The sequence below is a fragment of the Euleptes europaea genome, chromosome 1, assembly GCF_029931775.1.
Source record: "Euleptes europaea isolate rEulEur1 chromosome 1, rEulEur1.hap1, whole genome shotgun sequence".
Classification (NCBI taxonomy): domain Eukaryota; kingdom Metazoa; phylum Chordata; class Lepidosauria; order Squamata; family Sphaerodactylidae; genus Euleptes; species Euleptes europaea.
Window position 1 is genome coordinate 96,291,562 of NC_079312.1, and position 21,735 is coordinate 96,313,296.

Consider the following 21,735-nt stretch of genomic DNA (forward strand, 5'->3'; position numbering starts at 1 on the left):
AAACATATGTGACTTACATAAAGTCTAGTTAGAATGATTTATTTGGTTGATTTCTACGGTGAATTGTTTTTTTAAGAAATGCTAATCATTTAATATCTATAGGATGATAAAATCATCAACATATATATCTTAAGAAGTATAAACATTGATTTAGTTAAACATAAACATATTGGACTGTTACATTTGCTTGTTAAATAATCCTTCAAAGCTGACTCAGTTTATATACTTATATATTTGGAAAAATGCTTTTTCTATATTGGACGATCTCCTTTCCCTCCTTCCCTTTTTTCTTCTGTATCCCCTCATTAAAATAAAAAGTGCCTTTGACCACCAGCTGGTGCACCAGTTTCAGCCCTTTCTTGAATAGTAAAATCTGCCTGCATTCATCCATGCTTGGATCACACCTAGGTCAAATTACTGCAAAATGTAGCAGCGAGATTATAGGGAACATATTTCACCAATGTTAAAAAAAATGGCACTGGCTGCTAGTTTGCTTTTGGCCACAATTTGAATTCTTCTGGGATCCTCCAGTTCTCTGAGACACTTGCATTCAGACATTATGGAGAATTTGAGATTTATCAAACCAGGAAGTTTTGAATCAAGCTGTGCATGCAGAATGCAAGGAAACAGCAAAAAGATCTTTTCATGCTCAATCTGAGTATAATTCAGTTCTCTGAATTCCCTGCTTTCATTTTTTTAAAAGTAAGCCTCTAGCTTCTTTGGTTGTGGACATATCACCAGACAGGAAGGAGCTCAAGACTTATTGTTTTCAAATGAAAGCTGAGAATTTAGATAACTTCTAAATTCATTGTTACAATGTCCAGCAATATATCAATATTAAAGGGCCAGTTTTCTAAAAAAAGAGAGGGTGCTGTGACACCACTAGGGATACCACTGATTAAACATCACCCTCCCTTAAAAATCTTCATTATTGAAGGCATGTGTGGAAGAAAATAAACTGACTCCACAACTGTGAAAATGCACAGGAAGAGCAGACTTGTGGAACAACCATGCCCTGGCCGATTTAAATGTTTGTGGATTGACTCCCAAGAAAATCAGGAGTAACTTGAGCGTGCGGAAAAGCCCCATTCCAACAAATCTAATGTACAGAGTCATCTGGCAAGGGTTAATTAAAAACAAAACTGCTCTTGCCATCAACCATCTCTTGATAGCTCCAAGTCTCTCTTCACCTTTGGCTCCTGACCCTGCCTGGTGACAGACTTGGACTCCCCTCTCCATCCCTGCTCTCATAGATACACGGAAACACCTCAAGCTCTTTCCATGTATCCAAAAGGGGGAAAAGCCAATGCTAGTGGTGTCCTGGATATCTTGACTGCCTACGTTCCAACAACAAAGTGGTTTACACAAGCATTCTGTTTACATTGGTTCAATAGCTTCCGCTCCTTGGTGTTGCCAGTGCCCAGTGGTGAGTGAGATTCTAATGCAGTGAGGCTTTTTGATCAGTTGGATGCTGTGGAGCAGGCAGGGATACTAGCTAGGTCTCAGGTGGAGGAAAGAGTGACAATACTGAAGGCAGGATTTTCAGAGACAAGTCAGGATTATCTGGCTGGCTGCACACCGAATCCTTGTTTCACTAACAAACCACAGTTTACATAAACCATAGTTTTGTGTTCTATCTAAACTGATCAAGAGTGTCTTGAAGGAAGATGTGTACATCCATCTTTGAGGCATAAATACCTAAGGTGCAGAAGCAATTGGTTACTTGGAGATTCCTGCCTTCATCTCAATCACCATATGCTGAAGAATTAACTCTTAAATGCAGCCCCTCCATATAGTCTAGGTTTTCGTTTTATGAGGTCATACTGTGAGTGGTTGGTTTTGATACTGGAGGAAGAATATTTACATCAAAACAGTAAAGTTTGGTTCTTTCATAACTATATAGCTTTTTTTTTTTTTAATTTTCCACATGTTCATTCTGATAACCCCATTCTAATAGGTTGTTGTTTGGTTATTTAAACAAATTAACTATATATGTAAGTTTAAAATGCTTTTTTCTTTCTTTTTTCCAGTGGAATCTTGTGTGTGACAATGATTGGAAATCACCTTTAACTACCTCTTTGTTTTTTGTGGGTGTCTTGGTTGGATCTTTTATATCTGGACTACTCTCAGACAAGTAAAGTATATGTCTCGTTCTTTACACAACTTTTAAACTGGAGTCAGAACTGAGTTAATAAATTGTAATGAGGTCGTTTGTTGTTTTTTACCTTCAAAGTAGCACGCATCATCCCACTTCCCACTAACCTTGTGGGGAAGGTTAGACTCACTGGCTTAAGGTAATTCAGTAAGTTTCATGGTTGAGTGGGGATCTGAGCATGTATCTCCCCAGTCACAGTCCACATTTGGTGAGAAACCTACAAGGAAAAGAGAAGGAGAAATAGATCTGCTCTCTGTGTGCCTACCTTTACTCCAGGGGTGGGGAACGTCAGTCCCGGGGACCATTTAAGGCCCGCGAAATCATTTGGTCTGGCCATTTGTGGGTCCTGGCAGATCTCTAGCTCAGAAGGACCTAAGACTGGGGATCCGCCCCCTCCCGTAGACAGGAATAGCCTCTATTCAAGGCGGTTGTGAGTTTGTTTTGCAGAGAAAAGGAACCCTTTCCCCCCCTTGCGGAAGAGTTGTTAGCTATGGAGCTGCTAGGACTGCCCAAGAAATTGTGTTAACTTTTTCCCACCTGGGCTGTGGAGAAACGTATTCCCTCTGTATTACAAGAGGGCTGGGGCTGGAAGTAGTGACAGTGGTGGAGTTAAGGGGGCAGGGCCAGAATGCGCGGGGGTGGGGAGTTCTTAGCCAGTGTGTCCTCATTTCATCCCTGCAGGCGGAAGAGCAACTCTGGTGTGCGGCTGGACGGCTACGCCCGGCTGGTGCAACAGACCATCCTGTGCCACCAGGTGGGCAAGTGCCTGCCTGCTTGCCCATGCCGGGAGGGGGGTGGTCATCTGGGGCAGCTGCCTGCTTGGGGCTTGTTATGCTAATTATTAAGTTGATAATTTTGTATGGCCCGCAAATGATGTTATAAATATCCAAATGGCCCTTGGCGGAAAAAAGGTTCCCCACCCCTGCTTTACTCGCTTGTTCCCCCAGAGGGCAAGTTCCTCATAAGCCACAGTAAAGAAGGAATGTGTTACAAAATAATACCTGAAAAAATGTACAGGTGTTAATTCCCTCCTTCTATCATTTGAGTGCCACTGAACCTTCACAGTGAGGACATTTGACTGCTGTGGAGGTTCAAAATATTTAAATTGGGGATGGTGCTCCTAGCATTTTTTGTGTGAGATCAGAAGAGCATGAATTAATTGTCCTTATTCTTTTACATTTTTTTAAACAATATGCTCTGTTTAACAGACCTTTGATGTTATTCTTATACTTCTCTTTTTGTCCCACGGTAGGTTTGGTAGGAAGAATGTGTTGTTTGCAACAATGGGAGTCCAGACTGGCTTTGGCTTCCTCCAGGTCTTCTCAACAAGCTGGGAAATGTTTTCAGTGCTCTTTCTTATCGTTGGAATGGGACAGATCTCTAATTACGTGGCTGCATTTGTGCTTGGTATGTGACTGTCTTAATGTTCTTGTTAGACACATAAACGGCATCACTTGATCACAACCTGAGCAGCACTGCCTACACCGCTAACCAAATCATGCTTCTAAGTATTTCTAAACTTTCCTCTGCTTAAAGCAAAAGCTGCCAATTAATGTAGAAGTAAACTCCGAAGTCATCGGATGGGTGACGGTGAGTGAAACAGCCGTGCGCAAAAGGCCTATGTTCTATTTTTTGCCACAGGCTGCTTAACTATCATTGAATACAATGGAACTTAAGCAACCTAACCGCATGCAAAATAGCAGCTCAAAGGTATCCATGTTGATGAGGGAGCTGAACTCTTTGTCAATTAAAATACTGTACGAAATCTAAATGCTTAGCTGTACTGACATGTGCTGTTCCTTTCCAAATGCTGTAGACTTACTGTGGTATGGAAATATTGTCAAGAAGATTTAGCATTCTGAAATCATAACATGCTGACAAAGAACTTCAGGGCCCAGTCATTATATCCTCCCTCATTGCTGCAGTTATAAATACTAATTTTGACGCAGGGTCAAATATAGAACCTCGGGCATCTCTTTGAAAACACCCTGGGATTTTTATGTTTGTTCTTATAGAGACAGTTTCACATCACATACTAGGAAAAATAGCTAGTTGGGATGGGGGCTTTTTGTCTGAATTCTAATGAACTTATCCCTTGTTTTGAACAGGCACAGAAATTCTTGGCAAATCAGTTCGCATTATATATTGCACATTAGGTGTTTGCATATTTTATGCATTTGGCTACATGTTGCTGCCGCTGTGTGCTTACTTCATCAGAGATTGGCGGACTCTGCTTCTGATTCTTACTTTACCAGGGCTGCTGTATGTTCCACTGTGGTGGTGAGTGTACCTTACGATAAAGGTGTTCACATTCTGAAACCCGCCCCCATTTAAAAGTAATACCTGTTAATGCACTTAAAGTAGGTGGGGAAACTTTTCTTGACTTACAGCACAGTCCTATGCAGAATTACTCCAAACTAAGCCCATTGATTTCAATTTATTTAGATCAAACTGACTCTGCGTAGGATTTAACTGTTAATGAGTATTAGAACTGTTATTGTTAGATTGTGGTAGGCAAACACAAATGGGGCTCCCCCAAAAGGGCTAAAATGGGCTGGATTCTCAAGAAAATGAAGATTACTTAATTCCCTCACTAATTTATATCCATAAGATGTCAAGGATTTACATTAAAGAGCAAGCAAACTACAACTTTCAAAAGAAAAATACCAAAAGATAGAAACAGAATCCTGTCGAGATAGGTTTTCCTGGTGTCCTCATTCATTAGAATCTGCATTTTTATTCCTTGCTCTATTATGACATTAGTCATTAATATCACTCTTAACAAAGAGTCATGCTGTAGAGTACTCAATGGTTATTTGTTGTATATTTTAAAAGTACAGTGTTCTGTCTTGAGCTACAATTTCCACTGTATCGTTCTGCTTATTTCCAGAACCATTGCAATGATAAAAAATGGTACTGTAGATTTACACTGCACTCCTAAGCAGCACTACATCCCTCTAAGCCCACGCTTAGTTTTGCACTGCTAGTCTTTCCACAGCTTTATGCATCTATGCTCTGCCAAGAACTACAGGTGTGAAGTTCTCCTCACAGGCTACCTGACCCCATTGGCTTATCTTGTGGGGAAAACGACCCATAAGGTGGAGCCATAGTTTCTTTTTAAGGCAATGGAATTAAAGGGGGGGGACCTGCGAGACTCATGGAAGGGAAATCCCATTTCCACCCCACCCCCACTCACTTGGCAGGTCAGCCACTCACCCGCCAACCCACCCGGCTGAATCGTCGCCGGCTGCCTGCTTCCCACGGTGGCTCCTTGCCTCAAACGGTGGGGGGAGGTTGGAGCTCTTCCTCCCCCCCCCAACACACTGCAGCACTAGCGCTTCAATGGTGGAGGGGGGAGACAGGGTCCACTGCTGCTCCTTCCACTGCCTGCCTTCAGCACCCCTGCTTCAGCAGCTGTTTGGCAGCAACGGCCCCACTCCTCCTTTACCCACTCGCCTCCTGCAGCACAAGCTGTTTGCACTTGTGCAGAAAACTGTTTGTTTGGGGCATTTTTAACCCTGATCCACAGATTTAAATATCTGCAGATTGGGCTATATTAGATATATTGATGTTCTCTGTCTTCTGTCAATAGTTTTTTTTTTAGTGTCCAAATTTGAGAGCCAGTCAACTTACAGTTACCTAAAACTTAGAACAAATATAAATATGTGAATCTAGTTTTGGGTTACCTGTAACAAAGTATCATGCTGCCTTAGCATTGATCATGGTTAAGGCAAGCCACAAATCAGCCATCCTGCATGCATGCTGTAGTAAATTTAATTTTTACTTGTATTCAATTGTTAGCAAAGCAGTGATTTCATTATGTAATAAAGTAGTACTTAAAGTACTACTTAAAGTAGTACTGGTTTATAGGGCAAGTGCATACAGCTAGCAAGCTGAAAATAGCATATGTATAGAAGGGAAGGGGCCTCTCTGTACCATGTTTTACTATGTAGCATATGATGCAGGGGTATATATACCCATCTATACTTACAATGATGCCAAATCCTCTGTCTCAGTCTCTCTCTCTCTCAGTCTCTCTCTCTCTCTCTCTCTCTCTCTCTCTCTCTCTCTCTCTCTCTCTCACACACACACACACACACACACACACACACACACACACACATATACTTTTTCACATTTCTCAGACCAACCCATGGTTACTCATATAACTATGATTCTCTTTCCATAATTCTTTGCTTTCCCCATGTTTCTCTCAATGATGGAATTTCTACTCAAACTATTCCCAGGTCCAAAGGTAATTCTGGGTTTCTGCTCCTATCGGTAGTACTGGTTTATTGGATACATAGGGCAAGTGCATACAGCTAGCAAGCTGAAAATAGCATATGCACAGAAGGGAAGGGGCCTCTCTGTGCCATGTTTACCATGTAGCTTATGATGCAAGGGTATATATACACATCTATACTTACAATGATGCCAAACCTGCTTTCTCTGTCTCTCTTTCTCACACACACACTTTTTCAAGTTTTCCAGACCAACCCACGGTTACCCATATAACTGTGATTTCCTTTCCATAATTCTTTGCTTTCCCCATGTCTCTCTCAATGATGGAATTTCTACTCAAACTCTTCCCAAGTCCAAAGGTAATTATGGGCTCCTGCTCCTGTCATTTAGTGGCACACAGTCTGTTACTGTCTTGTCTCCCCAGGCTCATTCACTTTTGGGGCTACTTTACATTTAGGGCATTTTCTGTCTCTGGAGTTTGAGCCTTCCTGCTAACACCATATTCTGGGACTGCTTCAGGGCCTAACCAGACATGTCCTTTTACACATGTACATTTACAGGTACTCGTAAGTGTTGTGACCATCTCTTGAGTCCTGGTCCCATTGTCACCACTGAACATATACACATCATTTATGAAGTGCAGCTGCTGTTGCCCAAATCGTAACCTCTGGTTAGGCCCTCAGTCTTCCAATTATGATAGTGATCCTGTTACAGCTGTCATAAAAACCCAGATCTATGTTGTTGCTTTATTTTGCCCTGCGCAGGCATGATCTGTTTCAATCTACACTTCAGTGCACGTTTACTGCTGTTTCATGAGCCTTTAACTGATGAAATAACAGAATCTTGTGACACCTTAAAGACTAACAAACTTATTTTGGCATAAGGTCTCTTAAGCCAGAGCACACTTTGATGCATGAAGTGTGACATTCTGTTGGCAGAGAAAAGAGCTGATGCAAAGAGAGGCCAAAAGGGCCAGTTTCGGAGGACAACATGTGCTACATTACATTCCAGAGTACAGGTAAAAATGAGATCCAGTCAAAGGAATGAATAATCCACTCAGAGTAATTGTGGAACCATTCCCAGCTGTTAATGAACAGGCAAAGCAGGATGCATCTGAATAGTGCACATAAACCTGTGAGGAAAAATTCCTCTTCTGCTGTTTGTATGTTGGGTATAAATCTATCTGCCAGCAGAATGTAACACTTCCTGCATCTGATGATGTAGGCTGTTGTTCAGGAAAGCTTATGCTGTGGATACATCTTTTTAGACTTTAAGGGGCGTTTATGCATGGTTGGGTTGTCTCATGATTCTCCCGCGGTTGTCTCGGTTCTCAATTGGGGTTGTTCATGAGGTTCTCCTCCCTAAGGACTCAGCTCGCTTCCGTCCTGCAACTTCCCAGGGTTTTTCAATCCCTGTTTTATCACACTATTTAATTTAGTTCAGAGCTTATATCGGTTATAATGAAGGTGCATAATTCAGCTGCAGGTCGATCTTCCCATGTCCTGACACTCTCCCATTCTCCAACTCCTCCTGCAACTCCTCCTTCAGCCAGCCTTCAGCCATCCCCTCCGCAATGCCCCAGGAAGCCATACCAGAGAAGGAGGCAGTCATGATGGACACCTCCTTCTCTGGACGCCCTCTGTGGTTTTTCTTCTGCTCTGATGGAATATCGTTATATCATCCAGTCATCCAAAATACTAAACAAAAATCGCAGAGAAAGGCAGCGGAGGCTAGGATTGTGCGTTCGATCTCCCCCAACACACACATTTGGGTGGTGAGTTACCCATGGAGGGGGGAGCAAGTGCATGAACCTAGGCTCTGCTGCATCTCTCTGATTTTGATTAGTATTTTGGTTGATTTTATGATATCGCTATTCCATCAGAGGAGAAGAGAAAAAAAAAACAGAGGGCGCCCTGAGAAAGAAGTGTCTTTTTTAGTCAGTTTAAGAAAGTGTGTGTGCGCTTTTCTTTTGAGCGATTCACAGACTTAGGGACAAACAGAGAACTCCCCCCTCCAAATACTAGTCAGTTTCTAGTCAGTTTTCTAGTCAGTTTCAGCAAGTGTGTGTGTGCGACAGAGAATCTCCCCCCACGCACGCACGTTTACTTTTGTGGATTCAATTCAGTACTCCATTTTGCGAGATGGGTTGTAAAATGGCCATTCACTGTGCGGGGGGCAGGTGGACGTTTTTGTCAGAGTAAGCACTACTGCCATTGACAATAAAGCATTTCAAGGGGCGGGGACTCAGACGCTTCCTGATATCTGCTTGTGATTATGCACTGCTTGAGACACCCAGGACTTTCTTCACAACAAGCCACACCATGCATAAGGTTTTCCAATCACGGGATATAAAAGCATGAGACAAGAGAGGGACAAGCCAGGGACATACCACCCATGTATAAAAGACCAAGATGCCACAAGACACACTTGTTATTTTGGCTGCAGCAGACCAACATGGATACCCCTCATTGCCGATGCATTCTCTGTTATACTTCACAGTTAGCAGAATAAAATTCCTTTACCTTTTGAATTAGTGGTTTGCTAATGCAGACCTTTGTTTGTCACAGCAGAGTTTGCTCTAACATGGCAAGAAGGCAAGGCTAGTATTACAATTAAAGTCTTTTGTTATCAATGTTATGTGTTTGAATGTAGAAGCTTGACAACCCTGGCTGTTGTGGTGAAATGGTTGTGTGCAAGTTCTGTTGAAACCTTTTGCAGGATTATTCCAGAATCCCCTCGGTGGCTACTCTCTCAAGGAAGGATTCAGGAGGCAGAAGCCATCATTCAGAAGGCTGCAAAAAGGAATGGTGTTCAAGCTCCAGATGTCATATTTGATCCTATTGAGGTAGGTGTGCACATGATTGCATCTGCTGATTATCTCCCTACCCTCTCCACCCGCCTCAGCCTCCTGTCTCTGTCCTACGAAATAAAGCATACCTGGAAGGGGCCGTGGCTCAGTGGTAGAGCATCTGCTTGGCATGCAGAAGGTCCCAGGTTCAATCCCTGGCATCTCCAGTTAAAGGGACTAGGCAGATAGGTGATGTGAAAGACCTCGGCCTGAGACCCTGGAGAGCCACTGCTGGTCTGAGTAGACAATACTGACTTTGATGGACCAAGGGTCTGATTCAGTGTTCCACCCCCTTACTTAAAACAAGTGGAGCCCAAGTAGTAGAAGTAGAAGAGTCGGTTTTTATATGCCAACTTTCTCTATCACTTAAGGCAGAATCAAACCGGCTTACAATTGCCTTCCCTTCCCTTCCCCGCAACAGACACCCTGTGAGGTAGGTGAGGCTGAGAGAGCATGACTGGCCCAAGGTCACCCAGCTGGCTTCATATGTAGGAGTGGGGAAACAAATCCAGTTCGCCAGATTAGCCTCTGCCCCTCTTGTGGAGGAGCGGGGAATCAAACCTGGTTCTCCAGATCAGAGTCCACCACTCCAAACCACTGCTCTTAGCCACTACACCATGCTGGCTCTCAAATAGTTAATGGAAGGCCATATGTACTGTATTTTGCTATGTGGCAACAGCCTGTCTTAGGATTTTATAAAGCAGCTGACTGTGCTTGAGAAGCAGCTGCCTCTTCTCCTTGCATGCTTTGGGTTCTTGGCTTAAGAGATGAGATATAGGTTGCAAAAACATTGTTTGGAGCATAGCTTGCAAAAGCATTTCTGATGCCAGCGGGCTATTTCAAAAAGCCTTGGATTTGTACCCATTTGTAGTGGGACAATGACGTTCAGACAGTCATCGTCCCCTGACATTATTTGGTAATGAGCAGAAATTGAGCCTTGGAGTCTTGACTGTGGCTCAGTGGTAAAGCTTCTGCTTGGCATGCAGAAGGTCTCAGGTTCAGTCACCAGCATCTCCAGCTAAAAAAAGGATAATGTAATAATAGGAGATGTGAAAGACCTCTGCCTGAGACTCTGGAAAACCACTGACAGTCTGAGAAGACAATACTGATAGATCAGTGGCCTGATTCAATAAAAGGCAGTTTCATGTGATTCCAAGGGTGTAGCGAGATTGGTGGTGCTTATGTTGCACCACAATGGAACCAAACTGTGTAAAATCTAACAGGTTCCAGAGCAGCTTTTAAACTGATTTGAAGAGGAAAGCTGATAGGAATCTAGAGATATCTGGATAAAATCCTTTGGAGTTGGGTGGATGATCTGAATGTTTTATGCCTCAAACTGAGGTCAGGATACAAGCTAGCCATGAAGTCACAATCAATAATGGCAAAAATATCACATAAAAACAGACTGTAAAGGGAAGCAAAATATATATTAGAAGAATAATGTTGATAATATTCTAAAAGCCTCAAAGCCAAGAGCACCTCGTATGAAGAGAAAACATTTATTTAGTTAGAAAATGTATATGCTGACTCTTTAGGGAACCTAAATATAAGTAGGAATGTCAGAAATCTGGTGAAAATGGTTGGGATACAATTAAGCACATGTTGCTCCCCTAAAATGGGGCCTGTGTAATCTGTATATGGAACTCCATATGGAAAGTGAGAGGGAGCTTAGAAACTCCTTTCAATACAGCCATGGAAATAGGATCTATTCACAGGAATTGGAGATTGTGTGTCCCTCAGATCACTGTATTTATTTAGCCACATTTCCTGGAACCATCATTCAGATTTAAAATGGCTGCTTCCTACATTACATGCTGCATAAATCATGTACACTTTTTTTTTAAAAAATCCCTGCACTAGGGAAATAAATTGCATTACTTTCCCATCATGTTACAGAGATATCCTGTCATTTGCCCAGCCACTTTATTGAGGTTTTATTTCAGTAGAAATAAATTGGTTTTCATACACATGTATCTGTTTCTCTAGCTGCAAGGTTTGAATTCCCAGAACCAACAGACATACAACGTTTTGGACCTAGTGAGGACCCAAAATATAAGATGTATAACTATCATGTCTGTGATCCTATGGTAAGCAAATGTTGAACATGCTCCAAGAATTCACCCAAATAGCTAAAGCCCAAGAATTGCATTTCTGAAGGCTGGTGGTCTTAGATTCATAAAATGGTTTTTAGTAGATAATGATCATTGTGCTGCAGCTATGCAAAGCACAGCATAAGAAAACACCCCTGCCCCCAAAGACCTCATAATCTAAATTGCAGCCTATGACTTCTTCTAGAGTTCTCCTTGGCAATCCATATTTAAGTTTTAGATTTCCACAGCCCAGAAGTCTAACAAACCAGTGCCTGCATAAGGTTATGTGATAACTATTTCTGGACTGGACCACTCAAGACTGCTAGTGGGAGATTGAATGGCTTAGATGCAATGGAGCACTCGTGTTGGCATAAAAATTCCCACCAGCAAAATTCTTTCTTCTCCCCTCCCACTACAGCCCAAAATTCACAGGCTTTAATTTGTGGCTTCTAATCCTGGTTACGAACTCTGGTTTGACAGTGGAGATATATTATCACGCTATGAAGATAATTTCAGATGGGTAGCCATGTTGGTCTGCAGTAGAAGAACCAGATTTGCGTTTAGTGGCACCTTAAAGACCAATAAGATTTTGGGGGTATACGCTTTTGAGAACCAAAGCTCCCCTTGTAAGGTATCTGACGAAGTATCTGACAAAGGGAGCTTTGACTTTCACATTTGGCTGTGAGTTTGCCGATCCTGTCTGTTTTAATTTTTGTGTTTTAAATCTGAATGTTTTTTAAATTGGTAATATGTGTATTTAACCTGTCTTAATTTTGTTAATCGAACAATTATTTGTGTCCTTGCAACTTGGTAGCTGCATTATTCACCACCTTGAGCTCAAGGAGCTAAGGTGGGACAGAAACGTTTTAAATTAATTAAAATGCCATGGTTGGGTTGCCAGTCTCCAGGTAGTAGCTAGAGATCTCCCGCTAGTACAGCTGATCTCCAGCTGACAGAGATCAGTTCACCTGGAGAAAATGGCTGCTTTAGCAATTGGACTCTATGGCATTGAAGCCCCCTCCCAAACCCCATCTTCCTCAGGCTCCACCCCCAAAGCTATTTCCCAACCTGGAGCTGGGAATTTAAGCCACAGTGACCTTGAGGCTGAACCTTGAGGCACTGTACTCTGCCATGGGTCTGCCCATGAAGTCAACTCAGAAATTTCATTTGGTTCAGAATGCTGCAGCTCGGTTACTATCAGGAAGTAGGTGGAGTAAGAACATTCTGCAGTTACTGCAATGGCTACTGATCAGTTACTTGGTTCCGTTCAAGGTACAAACGAAAACACTGAGATGATGCTCAAGGCACAAAGCCCTTTGTGGCCTTGGACTAGGGTTGCCAGTTCCGGGTTGGGAAATACCTGGAGATTTGTAGGGTGGAGCCTGAGGAAAGCAGAGTTTGGGGAGCGATGGGACTTCAGTGGGGTATAATGCCATAGAGTCCACCTTCAAAAGCTGCCATTTTCTCTAGGTGTACTGACCTCTGTCCCCTGGAGGTCAGTTGTAATAGCAGGAGATCTCCAGCTACCACCTGGCGGTTGGCAACCCTATCTTGGACCCACATATTTGCAGGATGTTCTCCTGTTGTGCTGTGCCATGAGAGTGTCGCTGATCTTAGCAAAGCCTTCTGAAGGTGCCACCCCCGGCAAATGTATAAAAACCATAGCGGCCCATACCCAAGAATTCTCTGTTGTGGCCTCCACCTTAGGGAGTGGCCTGCCTGAGGAGGTCAGGAAGGCTTCCCCTCTCCTTTCATTCTGCAGGTTGTGTAAAACAGAATTGGTCAGGATGGCATTTTTATAAAGGAAATAAGGCTGTAGTATAATTGAACAGTTTCGAAGTACACATTTATAAAGGGGATCGGATCGTAGACTGTTCCACTGTTTATAGAAATACTGTCTTGTTAATGCACTGTCTTCTGCTTTGGTAATCCGTTTTCTTCATCGTTTATACATCACATCTTATACTCCTTTTGCATTGTTGTTGCATTGTTTTCTATTTTGTAACCCACCTTGAGGTTCAACATGTATGCTGAGTAAAGCTCTACATGAAGTATCAGGTCCTTCCTTCTACAGATGTTTGTAAAGTAAATGTTACTTTAAGTATATGGTAAAAAATAAAGGAGGGATACATACCCGCTCCTTCAGTATGAAGAAGGATCACTGCATGGTAAAGTCTCTAAACTAGAATTAATTTTGTCATTTGAATTAATATGGTTAGGTAAATACAAATAGCAAGAAGTCAGGCAAACTTTCTTCCTGCTTGCGGAATACTTGTTTCTACATGTATACATGGTTTTAGTCCAGTGAAAACCTTGATTACAATACAGATCTGTCTTTCAGGATGGTCATTTCCATTGGCTACTTTGGCCTTTCTTTGGACACTCCTAACTTGCATGGAAACATCTACCTCAATTGCTTCCTTTCAGCAGTAATTGAAGTACCAGCGTACACCATATCTTGGCTGCTTCTCCAAAATCTGCCCCGGCGGTATTCAATGGCAGGAGTCCTGTTCTTAGGAGGATGTGTCCTTCTCTTCATTCAGTTGGTTCCTGAATGTAAGCACATTGTATTTGAAGCCACGTTTTACGTTGTTTTGTAGATGAAGTGCGCAGAGAAAGCCAGCTTGGAAATGGAGGCCCTGTAAGCATGCCTTCAGCTTTTTTTTAATTAAAATTCTCCTCAAACATACCACGAACAAAACCACCAAGGTGATGTTCTTGTGTCTCCCTACTTACTCGCCTGGTTGGCAGCAGCTGACACCATCACCACCTCCTCCTCATACTGGGGATCAAAGTGCCCTAGAGCCAAATGCCAGCCTCCCAGCCCTCTTCAGTCTTAGATGCCCACCTGCAGAGCATTTTGTTTTCTTGCTGCCAGAGAAGAAGAAGAAGAGTTGGTTTTTATATGCCGACTGTCTTTACTACTTAAGGAAGAATCAAACTGGCTTACAATCACCTTCCCTTCCCCTCCCCACAGCAGACACCCTGTGAGGTAGATGGGGCTGAGAGAGCTCTAAAAGAGCTAGCCCAAGGTCACCCAGCTGGCTTCATGTGTAGGAATGGGGAAACAAATCCAGTACACCAGGTTAGCCTCCGCCACTCATGTGGAGGAGCAGGGAGTCAAACCCTGTTCTCCAGATCAGAGTCCCCTGCTCCAAACCACCACTCTTAACCACTACACCACACTGACGATAGCAGCAATGACAAGAGAGGAATGGGTCAGGCGGAAATATCAGCTTTTGATCCCTTGTATGCATGAGACAGACACATTGAATAACAATAAATATTTAAGCGCAACTTGAATATACAACACACCTATAGTGCTCTTGGCTCCCTTACTGAATTATGTCTGTCATGATTCTAAGGAAAACAGGAATTCCAAAGACTGCCAACGTGGTCTTTCTTTAGCCAGTGATTCTTTTAGATAAGCCCATTCTTGAATAGCAGAAAAGTTACTGTGAAAGAGAGTAGGTATAGTGTATATTTTTGTGGTACTTAAATAATTCATGGTTGGCTTTTTAAAAACTTGGTCTCATTAAAGCCGTTAATTGACTTGCCTTCCTACTTGTTACTGTTCTCCATCTTTACTGTTTAGCAATTGCTAGAGATGGGTTTTTAATCTGTTACTTCATATTAAGGTAAACTAAATGCTTTACCAGAGGTACACTAAGAATTCTGTGTTTTTAAACTTAATTTTAAGACATGTAGGGCCCAATTTGGATTGAGACTGCAGCACACAGGGACTGTTGTTTTAAGCTCCCCCCCCCCTCCATGCTGTTTTCACAACCTGGAACAGCCACAGAAAGCTACTGGAGCACATAGCTGATACGGCCCTAAGCAGAAGAACATATTTCCTCTTATGCAAATTATAGCTTTGATAATCATTAAGGTACTACAAGACACGTTGTGTTTGCTGCAACAGACTAGCATGACCACTCTCTGTTATTTTTTTCCCATTGAAAAAAATGGAATAAAGCTAATGGAAGTAAATGCAGTAGGCAGAAAAATCAATTTTGGAGGTGGTAATAGTTTTACTGATACCTGCTTTGCTTCTCACTTGTAGACCTCCATGTGATATCCATTATCCTGGTGATGATTGGAAAGTTTGGGATCACAGCCGCCTTCTCAATGGTTTACGTCTATACTGCTGAGCTCTACCCAACAGTTGTGAGAAACATGGGAGTGGGGGCTAGTTCGATGGCCTCCAGACTGGGCAGTATCCTCTCGCCTTACTTTGTATATCTTGGTAAGTTACCACCTATGTTTTACTAACCCAGGACTACCGCCGTCTTGTCCAACAAACTCTTGCTCTTACCACAGACACTAATACCCACTTTGTGTTGTATGTGAGAAGTACTTTTTTCTTACATAATTTTTTTATTGTTCTTAATAAAGCACATACAACTCATATACATCACAAACTCCTCAAACTCCATGTCTACAACAAGATCCTCCTCAATAACTAATAGAGCTATTCCAATACATTCTGTATCAATTAATTGTATTCTTTTGATGTAAACACACACTAAATTCTTTACTAAAGCAGATGCATAAACGTTTATTCTCTAACTTGCATTTAATCTGAATTATTTGGAGAGGGATGTAATAGGAGTGCTCGCTTGGATATTGCCAAACCAGTAAAATGCCCAGTATTTCCAGTATCAGATCAGCAATATCTCATACCATGGAAGACATGCCTGATACTTCCTGATTCCAATATTTTGCTCCTGCTTAATATCAGAAATATCCAGAATTGGGAGGCCCGCTGAGCTGCTGGGGTGTGCTTCCTCTGCCTTCCCACTCCTGCTGCCTGCAGGCACTTCAGATGTGATGCTTGAATTTCATTTTTAAGTTTGGAAAGAGCAGCATAATTGTTTTCACTCAGTTCTGGAAGTAATATTTTTCATATTAATTAAAGCAGACATTTTTCCTGGTACAACTTTCCAATACGATGTAAATACTGATAATTAATGAACTATGAAAATTATACCCTTCTCATATTTCCAAGTGCACACCCTTAGCGTATAAGTTGTTTTATAGGGAAGCGTTTCCATCATTACTAACGTTCTTACTGAAGAACCCATGAGGTTCTGAGCAGCCCTTCTACCCAGAACATCATTTAAAAACTACTGGCACACAATTTTGTTTTTTTTTCTCTGTGTTGTATATATAAAAAAAATCTTACTGAGTGAGAATTCATTTCACTACATCTCATGAAATGGGCACAAGAATCATTGTTTTAGTCTCTAAAGCAGAATTTCACTATTTCTTTGTTTCTGTCTTGTGCTTTCTACTAGGTGCCTATGATCGATTTCTTCCCTACATCTTAATGGGAAGTTTAACAGTCTTAACAGGAATCCTAACTTTGTTTCTCCCGGAAAGCTTTGGCACACCACTTCCAGAGACAATTGAGCAGATGCTTAGGGTTAAAGGGTAAGGCTGTGTGATTTGTGGGATAGTGGAAGTAGAGAAGGAAGAAGATTTCAGGCTTCCAGTCAGTCTTCATGTGGGCCATATTGTAAAAACATTGGAAACCAGTAAGATTGTGGCAGAGATTAACATGAACTGGTATAAATGTTCCTACCACATATACTGCTGCTTGGAAAACTATTGGCTAGTTAAAGAAAGTTGTATGAGGAACAGCTGGGGGAAATCGTAAATTTATAGCTTAATTTTGGGGGAACACTGAGAAAGCTCTAATGCTGTGTAAATGCACATGGCTTGTCTGTGTTGCTGTTTCATAAATCTGACTAATGCCAGAGTTCGGCTTCCCGGTTGGACTATGATTGACAACTCAGCTCATTGAATGAACAGTGAGCTATTTATTTCCATGGCTGGGGAGGAAAATGCATACAAAGGCAACCTCCATGTTTTCAGGGGTTTGGGGTGTTTTTAACAATTATTATATTTTATTTAATTTACAGAATTAAATATAGAAAGGCATCTAAAACCAACAAAAGGACGCAGAATGGAGAAGAAAATTCAGTAATTCTTAAAACAACAACTTTCTGATGGACCTACACTGTATGCAACTGAAAAGTACCAAAACATTTCCTTTAATTTTCCTCTGGAAAGGACTAATGGATATGCTTTGTCCTATAATTATGAACTTATTTATTGAAACACTTCAGTACATTCATTTTTGTGAATGTAGATACTGTATATCCATCCCATTGTCGGATCTCCAACAGCAGTTGTACAAGTTAACTGGAACTATACAGGGGGACAAATGTCTGTTTGCCCAAAGGAGCTTTAATACCCATGTTTTTGTAAAATGATTGAAGATGGAGATCAGTGGAGTGGCTTTGCTCTTCTGTGCATGTATGCAAAAGCAAAATGTGTTCAGAGTTGAAATATTGTCATAGATCACCTGACCGAAAGTGCCCAACTGGTACCTTGGTACTCGTTGCTATGAAAACTTTAAACGTGCAATGATGTGAAAGCATCAAGATTATTTTAAGAAGGTATGAAATGGAATATTGCACAAATGATTTTTTTGCAGAATTCAAGTTTTAGAAGAAATTCTGCTGATTTTTCTTTCAATCAGTATTTGACATAGGACAGACAGTGGCAGTCTAGTTTTGTTTGCAAAACGATTTTACTTCTTTCAGATGTAGTTCTAAATATAACCACTGGGTGCAGCTGTTTACATCTGAAAATGATGTTTTGCCTATTCTAGGCTTATATTTATTTTTTTAATAATAAAATTAGGTTGTAATCTATAAGTTTTCTCTTTCCTTTCAAAGTTCTGTAAATTAATTTTTCCCTAGGTTGTCTGTAATTCTGTAAAGCTGCAGAAGCTAACACATGCCTGTCTATTCAAACCCTTTAATTGATTCCCTTCTCTGTTTATATAGAATTACATACTAGGTATGTAGTTCAGTTACAGTTGCTTGTTTATATATTGATTACTTGGACTCAGTGCCTGAAGTCCCTAACTGCTGCCTTTTAACTGTATGTACTGTACGATATTTTAAATGAGTATCATGAAATTATAAAAACAAGTCTCATGCCTAAGTAATTGTATTGAATCAACCAGAAAACTTTGCCCTTTGACCTTGGTTGTGGTTTTTTAAAATTCCCTTTAAACCAAAACTCTAATTATAGAACTTAATTATATTATAAATGGTTAAGAAGCTAATTTCTGTGATGCAACTATTTGTAATAGCCCAAGTTTCCAGTTCCTTTTCAAAAAGCATATTGATAGCACAGCCTGCAAACATTCCAGAAATCATGATCCTGTGTAAAATTAACCATAGACCTAGGGCTCCTTCCCATTTTTGGCTCACTGCTACCTTTTAGATTAGACTGTTCCCTTCAGAAAGGTGTTCGGTAGACTTGTCTCCATGGGTCAGTGATAGTGATATTTGTGCTTAGGTCACAGAACCCCACACATATAGCACTGATCTAGCCGACACTTCCTTTAGGAACTAATCTAGTAGTGATCCCTGGCCCTAGGAACGTCTGGCTGACCTCGACCAGAGCCAGGACATTTTCGGCCCTGGCTCCAGCCTGGCAGAAATCTCTGTTAAATGAGACTTGTGCCCTGTGGGACTTGGCCCTGTTCCGCGGGGCCTGCAAGACAGAGATGTTCCGCCAAACTTATGGTGGAGGACAGCAATGGTGCTACATCTTTAAGCTGGCCTCTTTCCCCCTTCCTTGAATTTATGAATCTAGATGGTTGGGTCATGGCCGCCTTGCAGTACCATCTCTCCATATAGTAAAAGAGGGGTTATGGCGCCATCCATAGGAAAATGTTACTGATTTAGCGGTGTTTTAACCGTATTTTAAATTTTGTATTAGTGTGTATGTATTTCTATGATGTTAGGCGCCCTGAGCCAGTCCTGCCGGGGAAGGGCAGGGTTTAAATAAAATTTCTATTCTATATCATTCTAGTGTGGAGATAGCAGTTGCGCTAGAGTTAAGGGGCCTTGTTGCATGGTGCCCTGAGCTGCAGGGCACATCATGAGTCTTTCACTTAAACTACACTGTTTTTAATGCTTTCCACCAACCACCCCTTGGAAGCTGCTGCAAATCCTCCAGCGTGTTTTCTACAAATTTTTAAGAAAGAGTTTCCACCTCTGCCATTCTCCTTGCACCACATTGCAGCAATAGCTGCTTTTTAAAGGTCATGAAGTTTCAGCAGAGGTTTGGAATTAAATATCTGGGACTATTTTTAGAAGAGAGGGGAAAATATGACTAACCTGCTCTGAAGGGGCAGGCATTCTGTCCTGTGTGCCTACAAAGCTTTTTACGGTGTTGGCCTTTGTATATCAGATATATTTTCATCAAAAATAAATTTACATTCAAATATTCAGTGTTGATTCTGAAACAATTGTTCCCTGACATATTTTCATTTTCATTGGGCTATGATATTAATTCAAAATAATTAAAGAAAACCTTTTGAAAATCAGATATAGTGGTAGTCTTCTGAATACTGTTTTCATTATCTGTGTGTGAATTATGTATTATGTAAAGTGTGGCCACTTCTGCATTATTTTTCAAACACTCCAGATTTCTTATATTTCACTTTGTACAAGAGCATTTCTCATGTAGCATAAGCGTGTATTGGGGGGGGGGACATTTTTGGTATTGACTTGCCAAAATAAATGTTCCTTAATACAGATAATAATAATAATAATAATTTTTGCCAAAGGGGCTAAAAGAGAATCTTTTTCCATTCATTATTTTAGTTAAGGAACTAAAATTGGTGGAATGTTTTATGTAAATCTGCAACCAATGGTGCAGTCCTAAATAGAGCTTCACCCTTCTAAATCCATTGAAGTCCATCAATGGGCTTAGAAGGGTATAACTCTGTTTAGGGCTGCTCTAACCATTATTATTCGAGGCCCATCTTCTCCTATTGGCCGGACGCTTCTCTGTGTACATATTTGGCGACTGTTTTCTACTTCAGTTATATAGCTGGAACTTTGATTCTAGACACATCAGAGTTCCTCTAATGTAGCCAAAAATTCAAGTATCCAGGCACAGCAATGGGAGTCTCCAGGGCCAGATAATGAAGTGCGCTCTGCTTCTCCAGCACTCTTTCAAGCAGGCAGAAAATGGAGATCTACCTGATAGCACAACACCTCCTAATCCAGGTGGTGGCAATTCTTCTGCTGTAGCAGCTTGTGCCCTGCCACCTTTTTGCCCCACTCCATTATCTCCATACCCTACAGAGCAACCCAAACCACAAGGTTGAGGGTATGGGCAATATGCTGCACCCCTTTCATCTCCCCAGCCTGGAGGTGCCATGTTTGCCCCATTGTCCATGACAAATAGGCCTTGCCTTCCTGCACCTTAGACCTCACTGCTGCAGCATGCTCTACAGAGCCTGTTGAAGTTGTCAGCTGCTCTTCTGGGTGGAGAGAAATGGGACATTATGGCTCAGGTGATCTACCCTCTGAAGCTTTGAGATCCCAATGCAGATCCTTAGTGGGGAGATATCCATCCTGAGCCAGGAGATCCCAGTGTCCCAGGACCTGGTTGGCATGATGGAGATCATAACGGAGGGTTAATCTGGATGGTTGGGGGACCCCAGAGGGGCAGAACACATTTTTCTGGGCCCGAGTAGCCCTGGCCAGCAAGCTGCATGCTCCACAACAGGTTTGCCTCCTTGTATATTGTAGCAACCCTCTTGGACCTTCAAATTAAAGGGCAGGCAGGTGATAGATATTAGCAGCGAGAGGGGGGACAGTGCCAGCCAACCTTGTGTCTCATGCATCAGCAGCTAGAGAAGAAGGTCTAGCTGTCACTTAGTGGTCAGGAAGTGGAAACTGGCCATGCCCTTAGCACCCTGAAAGCAGTATCACCAGTTGCGTTCCAGTCCAAGTCCCTCCTGCATCAGCAGGGCAGGATTTCTGGGACAATGTCCTGTCAAGAATGGTGAGCCTATCCCATCAGAGATGTTACTTCAGAGGGAGGACATGGCGGATGTGGTGAGGTACATGAAGCCCTGCAAGTTGAAAGAGACTGGCCCCCTTGGCTTACTTGGCTGAGAAGAGATCTGGCCAAGTTGACAGTAGCAGTAATGTCTTTTCTGCCAACTAGAGTGCCCAGTGAGCAGGTGTTCTCTCGGGCAGGGGACATTGTCAGTCCACACCACCCATGCCTGGAACCTGGATCTGGAAAAGTGGTTTTCCTTAAAGCCAGCCTATCATTGCTGGGCTTCCCTGAGGTGCCCTTTGAATAAGAGAGAATGGCACTTCCCAGCCCACTTGCTTCAGTCTCCTGCCCCTTCCCTTTTTCCAACTGCTACTCCAGGACTATGCTCACTCAGCTGTTGGGGTAGTTCCCAAGGCTGTTGGGATAGTTCCCACCCTCCCACCACTGTCTGCTGCTCCAGTCTGCCTGCCAGTGCTGCCCATGGTATTTGCCCACTCTCTGGCACCAGCTATCCT

The 21,735-nt window shown here is 42.1% G+C and overlaps 1 protein-coding gene across 1 annotated transcript in view; it reads left to right on the forward strand.

Moving 5' to 3' along the window:
• The window catches only part of LOC130486400 (organic cation/carnitine transporter 2-like), a 43,778-nt gene extending 27,006 nt beyond the window's left edge, over positions 1–16,772 (forward strand). The window contains exons 2-9 of the mRNA XM_056859669.1: positions 2,031–2,134; positions 3,408–3,562; positions 4,264–4,435; positions 9,116–9,242; positions 11,232–11,332; positions 13,677–13,891; positions 15,399–15,581; positions 16,633–16,772. Coding sequence (XP_056715647.1) covers positions 2,031–2,134; positions 3,408–3,562; positions 4,264–4,435; positions 9,116–9,242; positions 11,232–11,332; positions 13,677–13,891; positions 15,399–15,581; positions 16,633–16,772 — 1,197 coding nt within the window. The remainder of the gene's footprint in view (positions 1–2,030; positions 2,135–3,407; positions 3,563–4,263; positions 4,436–9,115; positions 9,243–11,231; positions 11,333–13,676; positions 13,892–15,398; positions 15,582–16,632) is intronic.
• The last annotated feature ends 4,963 nt before the right edge of the window (positions 16,773–21,735 follow it).